The sequence below is a fragment of the Delphinus delphis genome, chromosome 8, assembly GCF_949987515.2.
Source record: "Delphinus delphis chromosome 8, mDelDel1.2, whole genome shotgun sequence".
Taxonomy (NCBI): domain Eukaryota; kingdom Metazoa; phylum Chordata; class Mammalia; order Artiodactyla; family Delphinidae; genus Delphinus; species Delphinus delphis.
Window position 1 is genome coordinate 7,291,419 of NC_082690.1, and position 13,468 is coordinate 7,304,886.

The 13,468-nt window shown below is 53.2% G+C and overlaps 1 protein-coding gene across 2 annotated transcripts in view; it reads right to left on the reverse strand.

The window, feature by feature from the left end:
- Nucleotides 1-13,468, reverse strand: part of FLI1 (Fli-1 proto-oncogene, ETS transcription factor) — a 121,547-nt gene that overhangs the window by 40,006 nt on the left and 68,073 nt on the right. For both annotated transcript variants that reach the window (XM_060017679.1, XM_060017681.1), the window contains 2 exons: nt 10,832-11,043; nt 1,877-2,031 (listed from right to left, as the gene is read on the reverse strand). In XM_060017679.1, coding sequence (XP_059873662.1) covers nt 1,877-2,031; nt 10,832-11,043 — 367 coding nt within the window. The remainder of the gene's footprint in view (nt 1-1,876; nt 2,032-10,831; nt 11,044-13,468) is intronic.

Here is a 13,468-nt window from a genome sequence, read left to right on the forward strand (position 1 = left end):
GGTTGTTCCACTGATGCTTTATTGCCTTGATGTGTGGACTTGCCCAAATGAGACTTTCTGTTATGTCCAGGAGGCTGACCAACATGTGTGAGGAAAATGCTTCACCTCTGGACCCAGCCAGAGGTGAAACAATGAAGTGAATCCCTAGGTAGGGAATTCATGACACCAAGTGCTTTGGAAACCCTTTGATAGGAATTTATGCTATTTTCATTATTACTGCTGGGGTTACTCTCGCCCCCTAAGACTGCCATCCTGATACTCCTCTTGAAAGTATTTCAACACCACTTCAGAGTTGAAGGGTCAACCAAACAGTCTGGTCATTTCCCCCCCACCCCTTCCCTACCCCCGCCCAAAAGTGACTATGGAAATGAAATGGTGTCAACATTTGGTTCAGAGACAACCTCTGGCCTCTTAACTCTTCTGTCCTCAAGATTTCCTCCCCATGCTGGCCGCTGTTTAGAGGAGCAGTGTGCAGGTGGGAGGGTGGGGTTTGATTCCAAGTCAGCAAAGGCCTGGAGAGGTTCGGCTCCGATGGGGGGAGTCCAGAAGTTTCCCTCCAGGCCAGCTTTAGCTCAGCGTCATTTCTGCCTTCTTTCTATAATAAAGGAGAAGGCACCGTTTTCTTGCCTCTCACAAATGCACCTGAGCTACACACGCCTAGCTGGTGTTCCCGGGGAGGGGAGATAGGATGTTACAAGATAGAAGTGGCATCACAGGGATGAGGCCATCTGCACCGCGCCTGGCACCGAGAGGCACTCAGTATACGGAGCTATTCTTCCCCTTCTTCTGTGAGGTCACGCGCTTGTGGAGAAAGGAAATAAACATGCTTTCTGGGCGGTTTGCAAGTCCTGCCGGGCACAGAAAAGTTCCCGCTGGTCCACCCCTCTCCTGCCTCACCTGTTCCCACACCTCCCGCGCCTGCCACCTTGAGTCTAGCCCAGAATACAAGCATGTGGCTGTGTTCCTAGGAGACGGTGACACACGGCTTCCCATGGAAGGGAAACATACAAAGAGCCTAGGACGGAGCGGCCCGTTACAAAACCACACCTTCCAGACCAAGCCGCGGATTCCTTCGGATTTACCTCAAAGAGACACCTAACCCTTGGCGCTCAGACACAACTGCATTTACACTTTTCCAAATGGAAGGGGTTGGCCTCCTTGATAAACTGATTCTGGTAAGTCATTCACTTTGCTTCAGATTTGGACACCCTGGCTCCTTCTACCTGGCATGGACTCTACACATGGTAGTTTTTCCTCCCTTTTCAACCAGGCAGCTGAGTTCACCAGCCGAGGCGGAGTGTCCAGCCAATGCACGGAAGGCTTGAACAATGATTTTATCTTCTGTAACCAAAAGCACCAATACCTAGGAAAAATCGCCTCTTTTTACCTCATGACGTACCTCGCCGCACACACGCTCAGCCTCTCCTTCTGTTAAATACAGTTACTTCTGTTTTGAATCTGGAAGAGCTGCCTGCAGTTTTGGAGAGATGAGACCCTGCAGCTGCCCGGAAGCGCCTGCCTGATGGACGGGACAGACCTCTGTAGCCACTCTTCTCCTTAAAGGCAAGGGTGGGCACATCTGGGTGTCCCCGGGATTCCTTTTGGCCTCGTCCTGTGGAACCAGGCGCCAAGGCTAGACTCTGTGACGTGACCTGTTAGAGGGCAGGGCTTCCAGAATCTGCGCTTCGGGGCTCTGGTGACATTTGGGAAACTGTCTTGGAGGGCAGCCAGGGAAGAAAGTGGGAAGTGCAGCTTCCCCAAGGAAGCATGTCCATAGAGAACAGGGTACCAGGTGAAGGTGTAGGTGCCCACTGGGACGACTAGCCCAGAAGACTGAGGACGTGGGTGGCAGCCAGCGAACTGGGTCCCAAAGTACCTGCGGGGACGATGACCCTCCTCTCGTTGGTGGTCATGTTGGGGGGAGGGGGGCCGTTCTTCTCGTCCATGTAGCTGTTGTAGCTCATGGCGTTGGACTCGCCTCCGCCCACTAGCTTGCCGCACTTGCTAACACTGCAGTCCACCGGAGACTCCCTGGAGTAAGAAAAGACAAAGCCCAGAGGAAGTGATCAGCGTCACTGCCACCGCGGCCACCGGCACATCCGTGGAGCCGCTGCCCAGCCCCATTTGGTGGAATGACGAGGACGAGGACGCTGCTGACGCTGCTTTATTTCTATCCACGCAGCCACCAGAGTTTTCTCCAAATCCCAGCCCAGTCCTATAATTACGGTACTTAAACACTTTCTGGCAGCCCCTCGCTGCCCTCAGACTGGAGTCTGGGCCTCTGAGCTCGGCGCTGCTGCCCTCCCGCTCTGCCTGCAGCTGACACTTTTAGCCTTGTGGCCAGGCGACCTACGGTCCCGAGGCGCGTGCACTCGACCTCGCTCCCAGACAGGCCTTTCCCCGCTCCCAGAGCACCCTGTTTCTGCCATGGCTCTAGGACTTGTCACATGATGTGATGGTTAGCCTGGCAGGTGCCCTTCCCCTGGCTGGATTGGGAGGTTCCTGATGGTGCCATGACTTTTTTTTTTTAAGTTTTTTTTAAATTATGGTAAAAGTCTCACAAAACATACTATTTTACCCATATTCAACTGGACAGTTCAGTGGCACTAAGTACATTCACGTGGCTGTGCGACTTTCACCGTCATCCATCTCCAGAACGTTTTACCTTCCCAAACTGAAACCCTGTCCCCAGCAAACACTGCCTCCCCATTCCCCTTCCCCGCCCCCATCCCCCGGCCCCGGCAGCCACCAGTGTACTTTCTGACTTTATGAACTTGACTATTCTAGGCACCCCGTATAAGTGGGGTTTAGACAAATACACCTTTTTAAACCCTCTCTATAGTGCCTTACAGAGGGGGTGAGCCATCACTGTTTTTGGAGTGAATTATTTCTGTTGCATGCATATCATTTTAAAGTGTTTCTCATACAATGTTCTATTTGAACTTCCCAATCACCCGCCAGGATAGGCATGGCAAGGGTTAATATCTCCTTTCTATGGTTAAGGAAACCAGAGAAGTGCACGGCCAGGTTAGCCCCTGATACTTTGCAGTGTGGGAGCAGAGGGCTTCAGCTCAGCGACGAGCATCTGTCCGATGACTGAGCTGACATCTCAGTTGTGGCCACCTGGTGCCCACAGCAGCCTGGCAAAACACTATGCCTACCCCGAGCCCAGGGCCATGGAACTGCCCCCATCAGGCACGCCCAGGCAGTGCCATCCTACCCTGCCCTCGCTTCCCCTCAGCCCCTCCAGCAGCAGCAGGACTGAGGGAGGTGACTAGAGGCCAAGGAAAGGCTGCGGCCCCGTCTGGAGCAGGGAGCATCAGCTCTGGCAACCTGGGAGACAGCCAGTCCTTGCAAGAGCTCCAAGCCAGGCTTTCAGACCCGGGAGTTCAGATAAGGTTCAGATTACCGCCCGCCAACTCCGGGCCGCAGAACCTCACAGGGCTTTCCAGAGGCCTGGCCGCTGCCCTCCCTCACTCTGCTGTGGGCAGGAACAGACCATCCCGAGGCCTTAAGGACCAGGGTTGTGCCAGATCGACCCGCCCGTCCTGCAAAGGCCGAAGCCCCGCGGGCAGGAGAGCAGTCGCTGAGCCGGGAGAAGGGAGTAACAGCTTGGGAGGGCGGGGACTCGGCAGGGTGGGGGAGGCCAGAGCACATTCAATAAAGAAAATTAAATGAATTTGTTTCTTAATCTGAAAGGAAAAAAATATTGAAGATCACTTATCATAGCTGGGAGATAAATGCCCCACTGAGATATTAGAAGTCAGACGGTAATTTTTTCCTGATGTCTTACAGAGGGGAACATGGGCTGAAAATGAAAATAAGATGTATAACTTACACATGTTAGAATTTAAGGTTTTACTATTCGCCTACTGTTTTTCCAGGCAGAGAACCAAGAACCAGCCGTCAGAGCCCCAGATTGTTAAAGGTTTAATGTCCCCATAGCAGTCTGAGAGGAGGCAGTAGCACATCGGGGCTTTGCACCAGAGTTTGGCCCTTTGGCTTCCGCTGGAGAAAGACTTGGCCTGAGATGAAGCAGTCCCAGAAAGACCCTGGTGCTGCGTCTGAGCGCAGCACTTGCGGAGCTGGCGGGGTCTCCTTCACCCTCCTCAAGGCTAACCGCAAGTGGGCACATGCGCACACAGGCGCATAGGCCACCCATGCAGGCCCACGCACAGATGCACGCATGCACGCACATGCATGCATGCACGCACACGTACACACACCACCACGGCCTGGCAGCCTTTCCCAGCATACTTGTCCATGGTGAAACAACCCGAGTGCAGCAGAAGTTTGGAGGATTAAGTTGGCCTTTAACCAAGAGAGCAACGTTTTCATTGGCTGGGAACGCAGTGCAGAGGGTGAGGTTGCCAGAGCACACACTTCCCCTGGCGGGGGCCAGAGAACTTTCTGCGAGGGGGCGGTGTCGGGTGGGGGCGGGCGTGGCGGAAGGGGACTTGTCCTCCGCGGGCTGCGCCCCACTTTGGGAACATCGGGGAGACAAGTTGTGAAAATTCTTTTCCACGTCAGCTGGGCCTCTGGGGATTTCTGTGCCCAAAACGGACCCCTTGCCATGCAGTGGTGAAAAGTCAGACCTCAGAAAGCATCGCAGTGAAATGACCCCTTATGCCATAGGTGCCTGGGGCAGGGCCAGTCCCTGGGGCCAGGAGGAGAGAAAAATAAATTTGGAAAGAGGAATTGTTTGGTAAAAGCTGCCTGGTATGTCACCTGGTAAGGAGTCTGAGCACTGCGGTGAGAAAGGCACCTGCTTGCGGGGGGCGGGGGGGGGGGTGGCCAGGCCAGATCCCCGGGGAGGACATCTGAACAGAGTCAGGCCCCGGGTTCTCCTGCTAGGGTGACCACGGGGGCCGGCCAGTAATGGGAACCTTCTCGTTTCCTATCGCAAAGAAGCGGCCATATTTCAGGGTCCCACCCCTCCCCCGCCCCGTGTTCGCACCTGCTCCCCAGCGGGGCAAGGTGATCTGCTTGCCCTCTCGCCCGCCTGGCTGCTTCTCCTCCGGGAACAAGGCCCTGTCCTTGGTTCCAGACCCTAAGATCCGCAAAGGGGCGCCCTAAGGGAGAAGCCCTGGCCACCACCCTGGACTCCGCCCTTGCGCAAGCTGGCCCTCCTCCGACCTCTGGGAGAGAAGGAGGGAAAGCCATGCCCTCGCCACCCACCTGCCGCGCTCCCCTCCACGCTGGGGCTCTCGGCTCTGTGACTCTGCAGGCAGCACAGGCCTCTCTCGAGGCCTCCCCAGCTACTGCGAGGAGGGGGTGGGGGGGTTAGTGGGGTACAGTTGAAGCAAGCATAAAGGCTGCTCTTTAATGAGGCAGCTGGTGCCTGTGAAGAGGCCCGATGACAACAAGGGGGGGCACGCACGGAGGGAGAGAGGTTTTTGCCATTCAGCTTGCCCATAATGTTGCTGATTTGTATTGAGACCTGTACTTACAGCTAGCATGGGGTCAGGGCCCACAGGCAGCTGATAGCACTGGGACAGGTGACAGGAGGGCCTGGGGCTGCCACAATAGAGTGGGGAGGAGGTGGTGGCTCTGAGAGTGTAACTCAGAGCATCTCCCGTTCAGCCGTGGCTCAGAAAGCTACGCAGCGGAGGCCACAGCAAAGGAGTCGTGACCCTGCAATCTTGTCCTTTCTTTTCACCACTGGACATACCCTCTATACTCCTCTGGTTTTACTTGTGTGTGTTCAGGGAACATTGCTTCAAAAAGGCTACTGCTGGTTTCCAGAAGTGCCTTGCAAACGGTCAAGTGATTTAAAACAAGATGAGAAGTCTTGAATATTTGGATAAAAGGAGATTTCAAAGACTTTGCCCAAAGATAACCCCTTCAAACTATGCAAACATCTTCTCTACCTTCCCTTTCAACTCAGAGCAACTTAACTCAGGGTATGTCACCCAGACCCACAGATCTGCAGCCCAGGCTTACTGTCAATGGATACGCGATATCCACACAGCTAACGTGAGGTCCCAAGGGCTACTGGAGCCCTGTGGTTGCACGAGGACTATCAGGTGTGTCTTCCACATCATGTGTGTCTTCCACAACATGTGTACACTGTATGGAAATTAAGCAAATCTGTGCTGTCTTTAGGATTTCCGTAGGAGCCATGCAGAGATGTGTGCATATGTCTTTTTTGTTTTTGAAAAGGAGATGCAATATGTTAAAAGCAAATTTCAAGACAAGAAATCACCTGTAGTGAAGCCATCACCCTAACTCGTACGTAGCAGATGCTCACAGCTTCTCCAGAGCCCTGAGTGCGCCTCCCACCAGCTTATGTGTGACATGCTTCATACTGTGAGGTTCAGAACTTTAGGAAGCACCTTAGGAAGGGACTCTGCATCTGGAGGCAGAAGTGACAGGGTGTGTGAGGCTCGTCTTCCTGTATGTAGAACTGAAGTCTGTAGGTGTTAAAAAGGGCATCTGGATCCTGCTGGCTAGTCTAGGGAGCGTCGGGGCAGACTAATGCTAAACTCTGGTCCAGCAGGTCAGGCAAGCGGGTCTTTGCGTTTCCCCTCTATAAGTTGATATATATTTTTTTCCTTCATGGGATGTTATCCCCAAAACCCGTGGTTGGGACAGGATGAAGCTGAGAGTTAATTGCAGACCACAGCTGGGATCGAGATGTTGAAGGGTACATCCAGCACAGAGCCTGTGTGCCACACTGTTTGAAGAGCAACTCATGCTAACAGATTCAACAGGGGAAGGTACAGAGAAAGAGAGCGAACATTCCTCAACGCGGGCAAGCTCGAATTTCGATGAGCTCCTCAGACCTCCGTCTCTCCACCAGGCCCTGTGACTTGCCAGCGGCATAGGAAGCAAGAAGGGTCTTGTAGCTTTAGGTGCACAGGATACCTCCTCCAGTGACACATGTATCTGTGGGGTCTCTGATAAGCATCAACTAACTCAGAATCCCAAGTTAACAAAGAACATGGAGAGAATTCACAGTGAATCACGGGACGGTCCAAAACATTCTAGCCCAGCACTGTCCAATGGAAGGGGCCACATATATAATTTAAAATTTTCTAGTAGCCACGTTTTTAAAATAAAAAAACAAGGTAATATGAATTTTAATAATATATTAAAATGTATTCATATATTAATTCAATGCCACCCAAAGATGATCATTTCAATAAAAACAATATAAAAAATGAATGAGATATTTCACTTTTTTTCTACACTAACTCTTCTAAAGCCAGTATATTAAAATATATTTCACGCACATGTCCATTTTGCATAAGCCATAGTTCAGGTGCTCCAAAGCAACGTGTGACCAGTGGCTACTGCCTCGAAAAGCACAGATTCAGTCTGTTAGCCAAGAGATCCCAAATTTTACACTCTGGTTTTTTCATCTGAAGTTAAGAATTATCTTTTGCATTAAAAGTACCATCATCAGTGTTACTCGGAGGACAGAAGCACAGAGTGGCAGGTGAGAGATTTGAATAGGCCGGCATCTGTTTCAACACACTGTTTCTTCTTGAGTTTTCAAATAATGGGATCTGATGTGGTTCCATCTTAAGAAAAGACATCTTTTCTGAAAATCCTTGCTCCCTGCTGCCCACCCGTCCGGTTTCCATGTGAGCACTTAGAGGATATTTATGAGGTGCCAGTGACGGCTGCGCCTCACCTGCCTGGCTCTGAGAGTCCACTGGATCTTCTTTGTTTCCCAGGAGGGGCGAGACTACATCAGTCTCAACCTACTCTGGTCAAGACGGGCAGATCAAAAGCAGGGGCTGCTCTGTGTAACCAGGGCCAGGTAGATATCACGCCTGGTCCCTGGGGTCTTCACACAACTCGTCTCCAGCTGGCTTCTGGTGTGACCGGAGCCAGGGACGAGCTGGCAAGGGGGTTCTGAAAACTGATTTCCTTGTGGGACCCTCTTTGCCCAGGATTAGTATCTTGCAGTGCTTGAGGCTCCCCTGGCAGTAGGGGAGGGAGCAGTCAGCTCACGAATGCAGGCTCACCTGAGCACAGACACAGGCTGGTCTGAGGCGCTGCCAGCTCACCTGGGTCTCTGTCCCGGCTCGTACACGGATGACCTACATGACTGTAGAGGAACATCTTCGCCTTTGATTCGCGTTAGCCACACATTCATTCACATATTTACCAACCGTGTGTTGAACAGCCAACGATCACGTGCCAGGTGCTGCCCAGTAAACCATCGAAGCCCTGCCCACCCTTTAGTGAGGGGCGTGCCGAGAGCCGGGAAGGACCCAAGCAGGGTGAATACTGGCGGGTGCTGTTTTAGATCTGGTGGTCAGAGAAGGCCTCTGAGAAGGGGACATTCTGGCAGAGACGTAAAACAAGTGAAGGAGAGAGTCAGAAGACCAGATGGAGTAGGAATGTTCCAGAAGGAAGGAACACACATGCTTGGCATGCAGAAGCAGCTAGAGCCTTGTGTGGCCGGCGTGGATGGAAGGAGAGAGACGGGGTGGAGGGTGAAGAGGGTGTCAGAGGGCTGCTGAAGGACTTTGGATTTTTGTCATAAGCCGTTAAAGGATTTTGAGCAAGAAAGTTAAATATTCTGAAAGGAGGACTCTGGCTGCTGTCTGACGACGAGATTTCAGGAAGGCAAGAGGAAGTGGGAGGAAGAAGGGTGCTCCCAGGTGGCTTAGAAGGATAGGTGCTAGGATGGGGCAAGGGCAGTGGAGGGGAGCGGGGGTTGGATTCAGGCTACAACAGACCAAAGCCTGTCCAAGGGTGGATCTGGATTGCCGGCAAGCATCTGGAGTGCCTGTGTTCAGGCCGGTTTGGGAGGCCTTGCTGAACGGCCCTCCATGCTGCGGGGTGGGTGTCGGCAGACGTGAGACGGTGGCAAAGGCACAATACGCAGGCAGAGGGGGCGGAAAGGTGGGCCACGGGGGGCCAGGATCCGAGAGCCTGGGCTCCGGGGCCAGCACCGCCTCCTCTGAATCCTCAGGCAAGTCATTTACCACCGTAAAGCCCACTTTGCCTCTGTATGTCAAGACGCAATTACAATATGGACCTCACGGGAGAGTGGTGGGAGCAAATGGTAATGTGGAAAGATGTTTGACAAACTCCGTCCTCCCTGCGCTGGGGGCAGGTCGTTACCCTCATTCTCACTCACTGCAGGGGTTCCTGGCTCGGACCCCCTGAGCCTCCCTGAAATCCTAGAGGCTGGGGAGGTGGCTGGGATCCCAGTGGCTGGTTTGGGTCAGTGGGGTTGGAGTGTGTTGGGACTGGGCGTTTCCACAGGCAGGTCCGAGACCAGGGCCATCCGGGGGGGGCCTCCCCACCACCCGTGCAGCCCTCCTGCTCTCTCTAGACTTGTTTCCTCCGTGATCTCATCCACCAGCACAGTTAGAACTCTTCCACAATGATGGCCAAGCCTAAATTCCAGACCCCAGTAGTATCTGAGCTTCGGTTTCCAGGGCCTCGTAGATGTTTTTATCTGAATGTCCTACTGATTGCTCCCGACGTATCTGATGGGCAACGTTGACATCCCTACTCAAAGCATGTCCTCCTCCTACCCCCGTGACTGCTGCTGGCACTGTCCTTCTTGGAAACATCCAAGCTTTGCCAATCTTCGATTCTTTCCTCTCACAAACCCCTCCCCCCAGTGCAATATTTATCCACCTAAGCCCCGTGAATTGTCCCCCGGATATGTCCCTCACGTGTCTTTCCGCTTTTATTTCCACAATCAGTGCCATCACTCTAGTTCAGAACCATCTGATTTCCTACCTGGGATATTTCACTAACTTCTTTACTTATCTTTCCGACTCTCCCCTCCCCACTCTCTGTGTACAATGATCCTTAGCTTTCAAGTCACAGATCTGATGATGTTCAGATGTCACGTCTATGTTTCAAGTGGGCGTTTGCATGTGGAATACATTCCCTATTTTTTTTTTTTTTTTTTTTTTTGCGGTACGCGGGCCTCTCACTGTTGTGGCCTCTCCCGTTGCGGAGCACAGGCTCCGGACGCGCAGGCTCAGCGGCCGTGTCTCACGGGCCCAGCCGCTCCGCAGCATGTGGGATCTTCCCGGACCGGGGCACAAACCCGCATCCCCTGCATCGGCAGGCGGACTCTCAACCACTGCGCCACCGGGGAAGCCCCAGGGCGCTCTCTCAATTTCTGTTTTTATCTCCCTGTGCTGTAGGCCCCTTGGCTTGCCTGACGTTTCATGAACGAGGCACCATGTTCTCTATTTTCGACCTTGGCTCATGACGGTCACTATTGGGATATCCAGCGCTTTCCTAGTCCAGGGCCCTGTCCTGGGTCCTTTCTCCTACAGCATCACTGTCGACCCTTGTAACAAGCCTATGGAAGAGTAAATGCCCCAGCCATGCAGAAAGGAGGCCACTGGTGCTCAGAGGGACCCGTAACTGGCCCACATTCAGAGGCAGGACTGGACCCTGGGCCACCCATCCCCCAGGTGTGCTCTCCCTCGTCGCTATGATTTTCTTCTCCTCAGTCCTCTCCTGTCCATCTCTATCTGCAAAGTCTTCCCGGCCCAGGGCGGCACTAACTCCCAACACACTTTCCAAGTGTGACGTGTCCTCCCTCGCACGGGGAGCCCTCAGATGTGTTCACCCTCATTATCATCCTGGACTTTTACTCCAAGAATGGTTTGGTCATCCTTGCTCTGGTGAGACCCACCCAGAGAGGCCAAGTATCTGGAACAAGACACGGAAGAGTGTCTTATTGCTTCATTATCCCTAAGAGGGGCTGCACCTGGGCCTGACGTAACGTAGATGCTCCAAAAGTGCCCGTTAGTGTCGTGGGCCTGAGGGCTGCCTCGGAGCCCAGAGAGCAGGGGGGCTTCCGGCCTCTCACTGGACCTCTCACTGGCGGGCTTACCTGGACCCGTTCATGTGGTCGTACTCCCGCTTGACACTGACCCTCACGGGCTGATTCATCCACTCCTGCTGCGGGGGCAGGGGGTTGATCTTGTGGGGCTGGCCGTAGTCGGGACTCCCGGAGGCGGTCATGTCGGCCTTGGGGAGATGGGCCGCCGGTCCGTAGGCGGAGTCGAAGAGGGACTGGTCGTCGCTCACCACCGACAGAGCCTCCTGGAGGGCAGAGAGGAGACAGAAGCCCCGTGTCACTCTTCAGCCAGCACCACTCCCCACCTACCCTCCCTGGGAACCGGCAGGCTGGCCCAGGGCTGCCCAGTTGCGCGAGCTTGATGGGTTCTCTGCAGGGTACCCTGGGTGATGAGGCAGTCTGGGGAGTGGAGCGGGGATGCAGACCGCCGGGAGTGTGTCCATCTGTTGGGTCTATAGGCTGGGACCCCCAGAAAGGAGTGTGGGGAGTGGAAGGCCAGGAAGAATGGTCACACAGAGCACACGCGTGGGTTGGGGTGGTGGTTGAACCCTGGGCTCTCTCGGGATAAACAGAAGTGCCCCTTACTAGCTGGGGAAGCAGTCAAGCTATGGGGCATAGGAGTGGGGACATTTCTTTTACAGGTGAGGCCAGTGAGACCCACCCGAAGAGGTTAAGTATGTGGCTCAAGGCCACACCAGGGAAGAAGGGTGAGGCCCAGGGTTGTGGTCCCCTCCAGTTTCAGTTTTCTTCTCTGCAAACAGGAATAAGAATAGCTTTTTCAGAGTTGATAGGTGATTGAATGAGAAGACCTAGGTACAGGTGTCTAGCTTGTTTGCTTAGAGGTGCTCTAGGATGTGCTGGGGTATCTTACACATCTGAGATGCAGATGGGAGGCTGCCTGCCTCCCCGGGACACAGTGCTCCTTCATCCTTTCCTGCCTGATTCCTTCAGATGACAGTTTCCAGCCCTGATTGTGAGGATTCAGCCTGCCCAGGAAAGAGGGCGGAATCCCAGCTATGTGGATGGAGGAGGCAGGGCTGATCTTCCCATGCCTACTGTCCCATCACCTGCCGGGACAGGTGGAGACGGCGGACAAAGAACGGCGGCAGCATCGCCCTTTCCGGAGGTCTACCGACCAAAGCAGGGTAATGAGATTCCCTCATCATCTAGCTCATGGCAGATCACAGCGACCCAGGTCGTGGACTGGGGTGTGATCGTCACTAGATCACACAATTCCACCAAATCAAGTTGACCACGTTTCAGAAAAGGTAGTAACTCACCATCTAGAATTAATTATAATCAATATAATCTAAGTATAATTACACAATCTGTAATCGTGGAGAGGTGATGTAATATTACAGGAGGAATGTCCAGCACAGTCTCTGGCACAGAGTGACACCCAGTAAAGTTAGCTTTGATGGTTATTAGCTTCAAGTAAAGATTCTCTTAGGCCACCTGCTATGGTCCGAGTCGTTCCCTTAAAATTCATATGTTGAAGCCCTAACCCCAGTTCCTCAGAATCTGACTGTATTTCGAGATAAGATTTTTAAAGAGATGCTTAAGTTGAAATGAGGCCTTTTGGGTAGGTCCTAATCCAACATGACTGATGTCCTTATAAGAGGAGGATATTTGGAAACGTGGAGAGACACCAGGGGTGGTGGGCACAGAGGGACCACCATGTGGGGAAGCAGCAAGGGGGCAGCTTATCTGCAAGCCAAGAAGAGGCCTCAGGACCCGCCAGCACCCCATGTTGGATTTCCGGCTCTCAGAGCTGGGAGAAAATGCATTTCTGTTGCCTGAGCCACACTGTCGGTGGTATTTTGCTATCGCAGCCAAACTGTGGCACCTTTACTTTAGCCCCTGCTCCCATACCCATAAAATTACAATCTGCTCTACCAGCTAAGTGTCGCCCTTTCTCCCACGGCTGTTCTCAACCCCAGCAGGAGGACAGCCATACTTCAAAGGAAGAGGCTCTTCTGCAGCTGTTTCCGGCTGGGATCAGGAAAGAATAACTGGAACATAGACCGGGAAGTCTGCTCCTACACCAGAAGGCTTTGCAGAGCATAGACATGGCCGGAGACGGCAGTTTCAAAGCTGAGCTGCCTGCACAGTATGGAAAGGACAGGGCGGGTCCCTTGATTCAGACCTAAAATCTACTGGGGCCCTTCACTTTCCACCTGCTGCCCTGTGTCATACTCAGAGGAAAGTTGTGCTTCTTGGAACCATTTGTCTGTTGGTTATGATATCCATCGTCCATTTCAATTAGGGATCCGCGCTGGCTCCACACCCCGAACCAGGGATCTGAACTGTCCTCCAGGAACACAGTGGTTCCAAGTTGAAAAGTCAACTTGAAAAGTCACTGTCATCTTCCAGAGGCCTGAATCTGAGCCCATGAACTTCCTGGGGTTCTACACTAGGAGCGGAGATGCATTACCAACTAGGACTCATGAATGCCCTTTTGGTGACGGATGAACAGTCACCAGTTCTGCTACAAAAACAGACTACACCTAAGGAATCAGGTATCATCTTCCGCCGTGGAGAGCGGCTGACATGCTTGCTTGATCATGCGCAAATCTTGGCGTTTCCAATTAAGGTATTTCTTCCATCTCCTTTCCTCTGGGTTGGGGGAGAGGATGATGGAATAACGGAGGCCAGGAGGCCTGGGAGGCA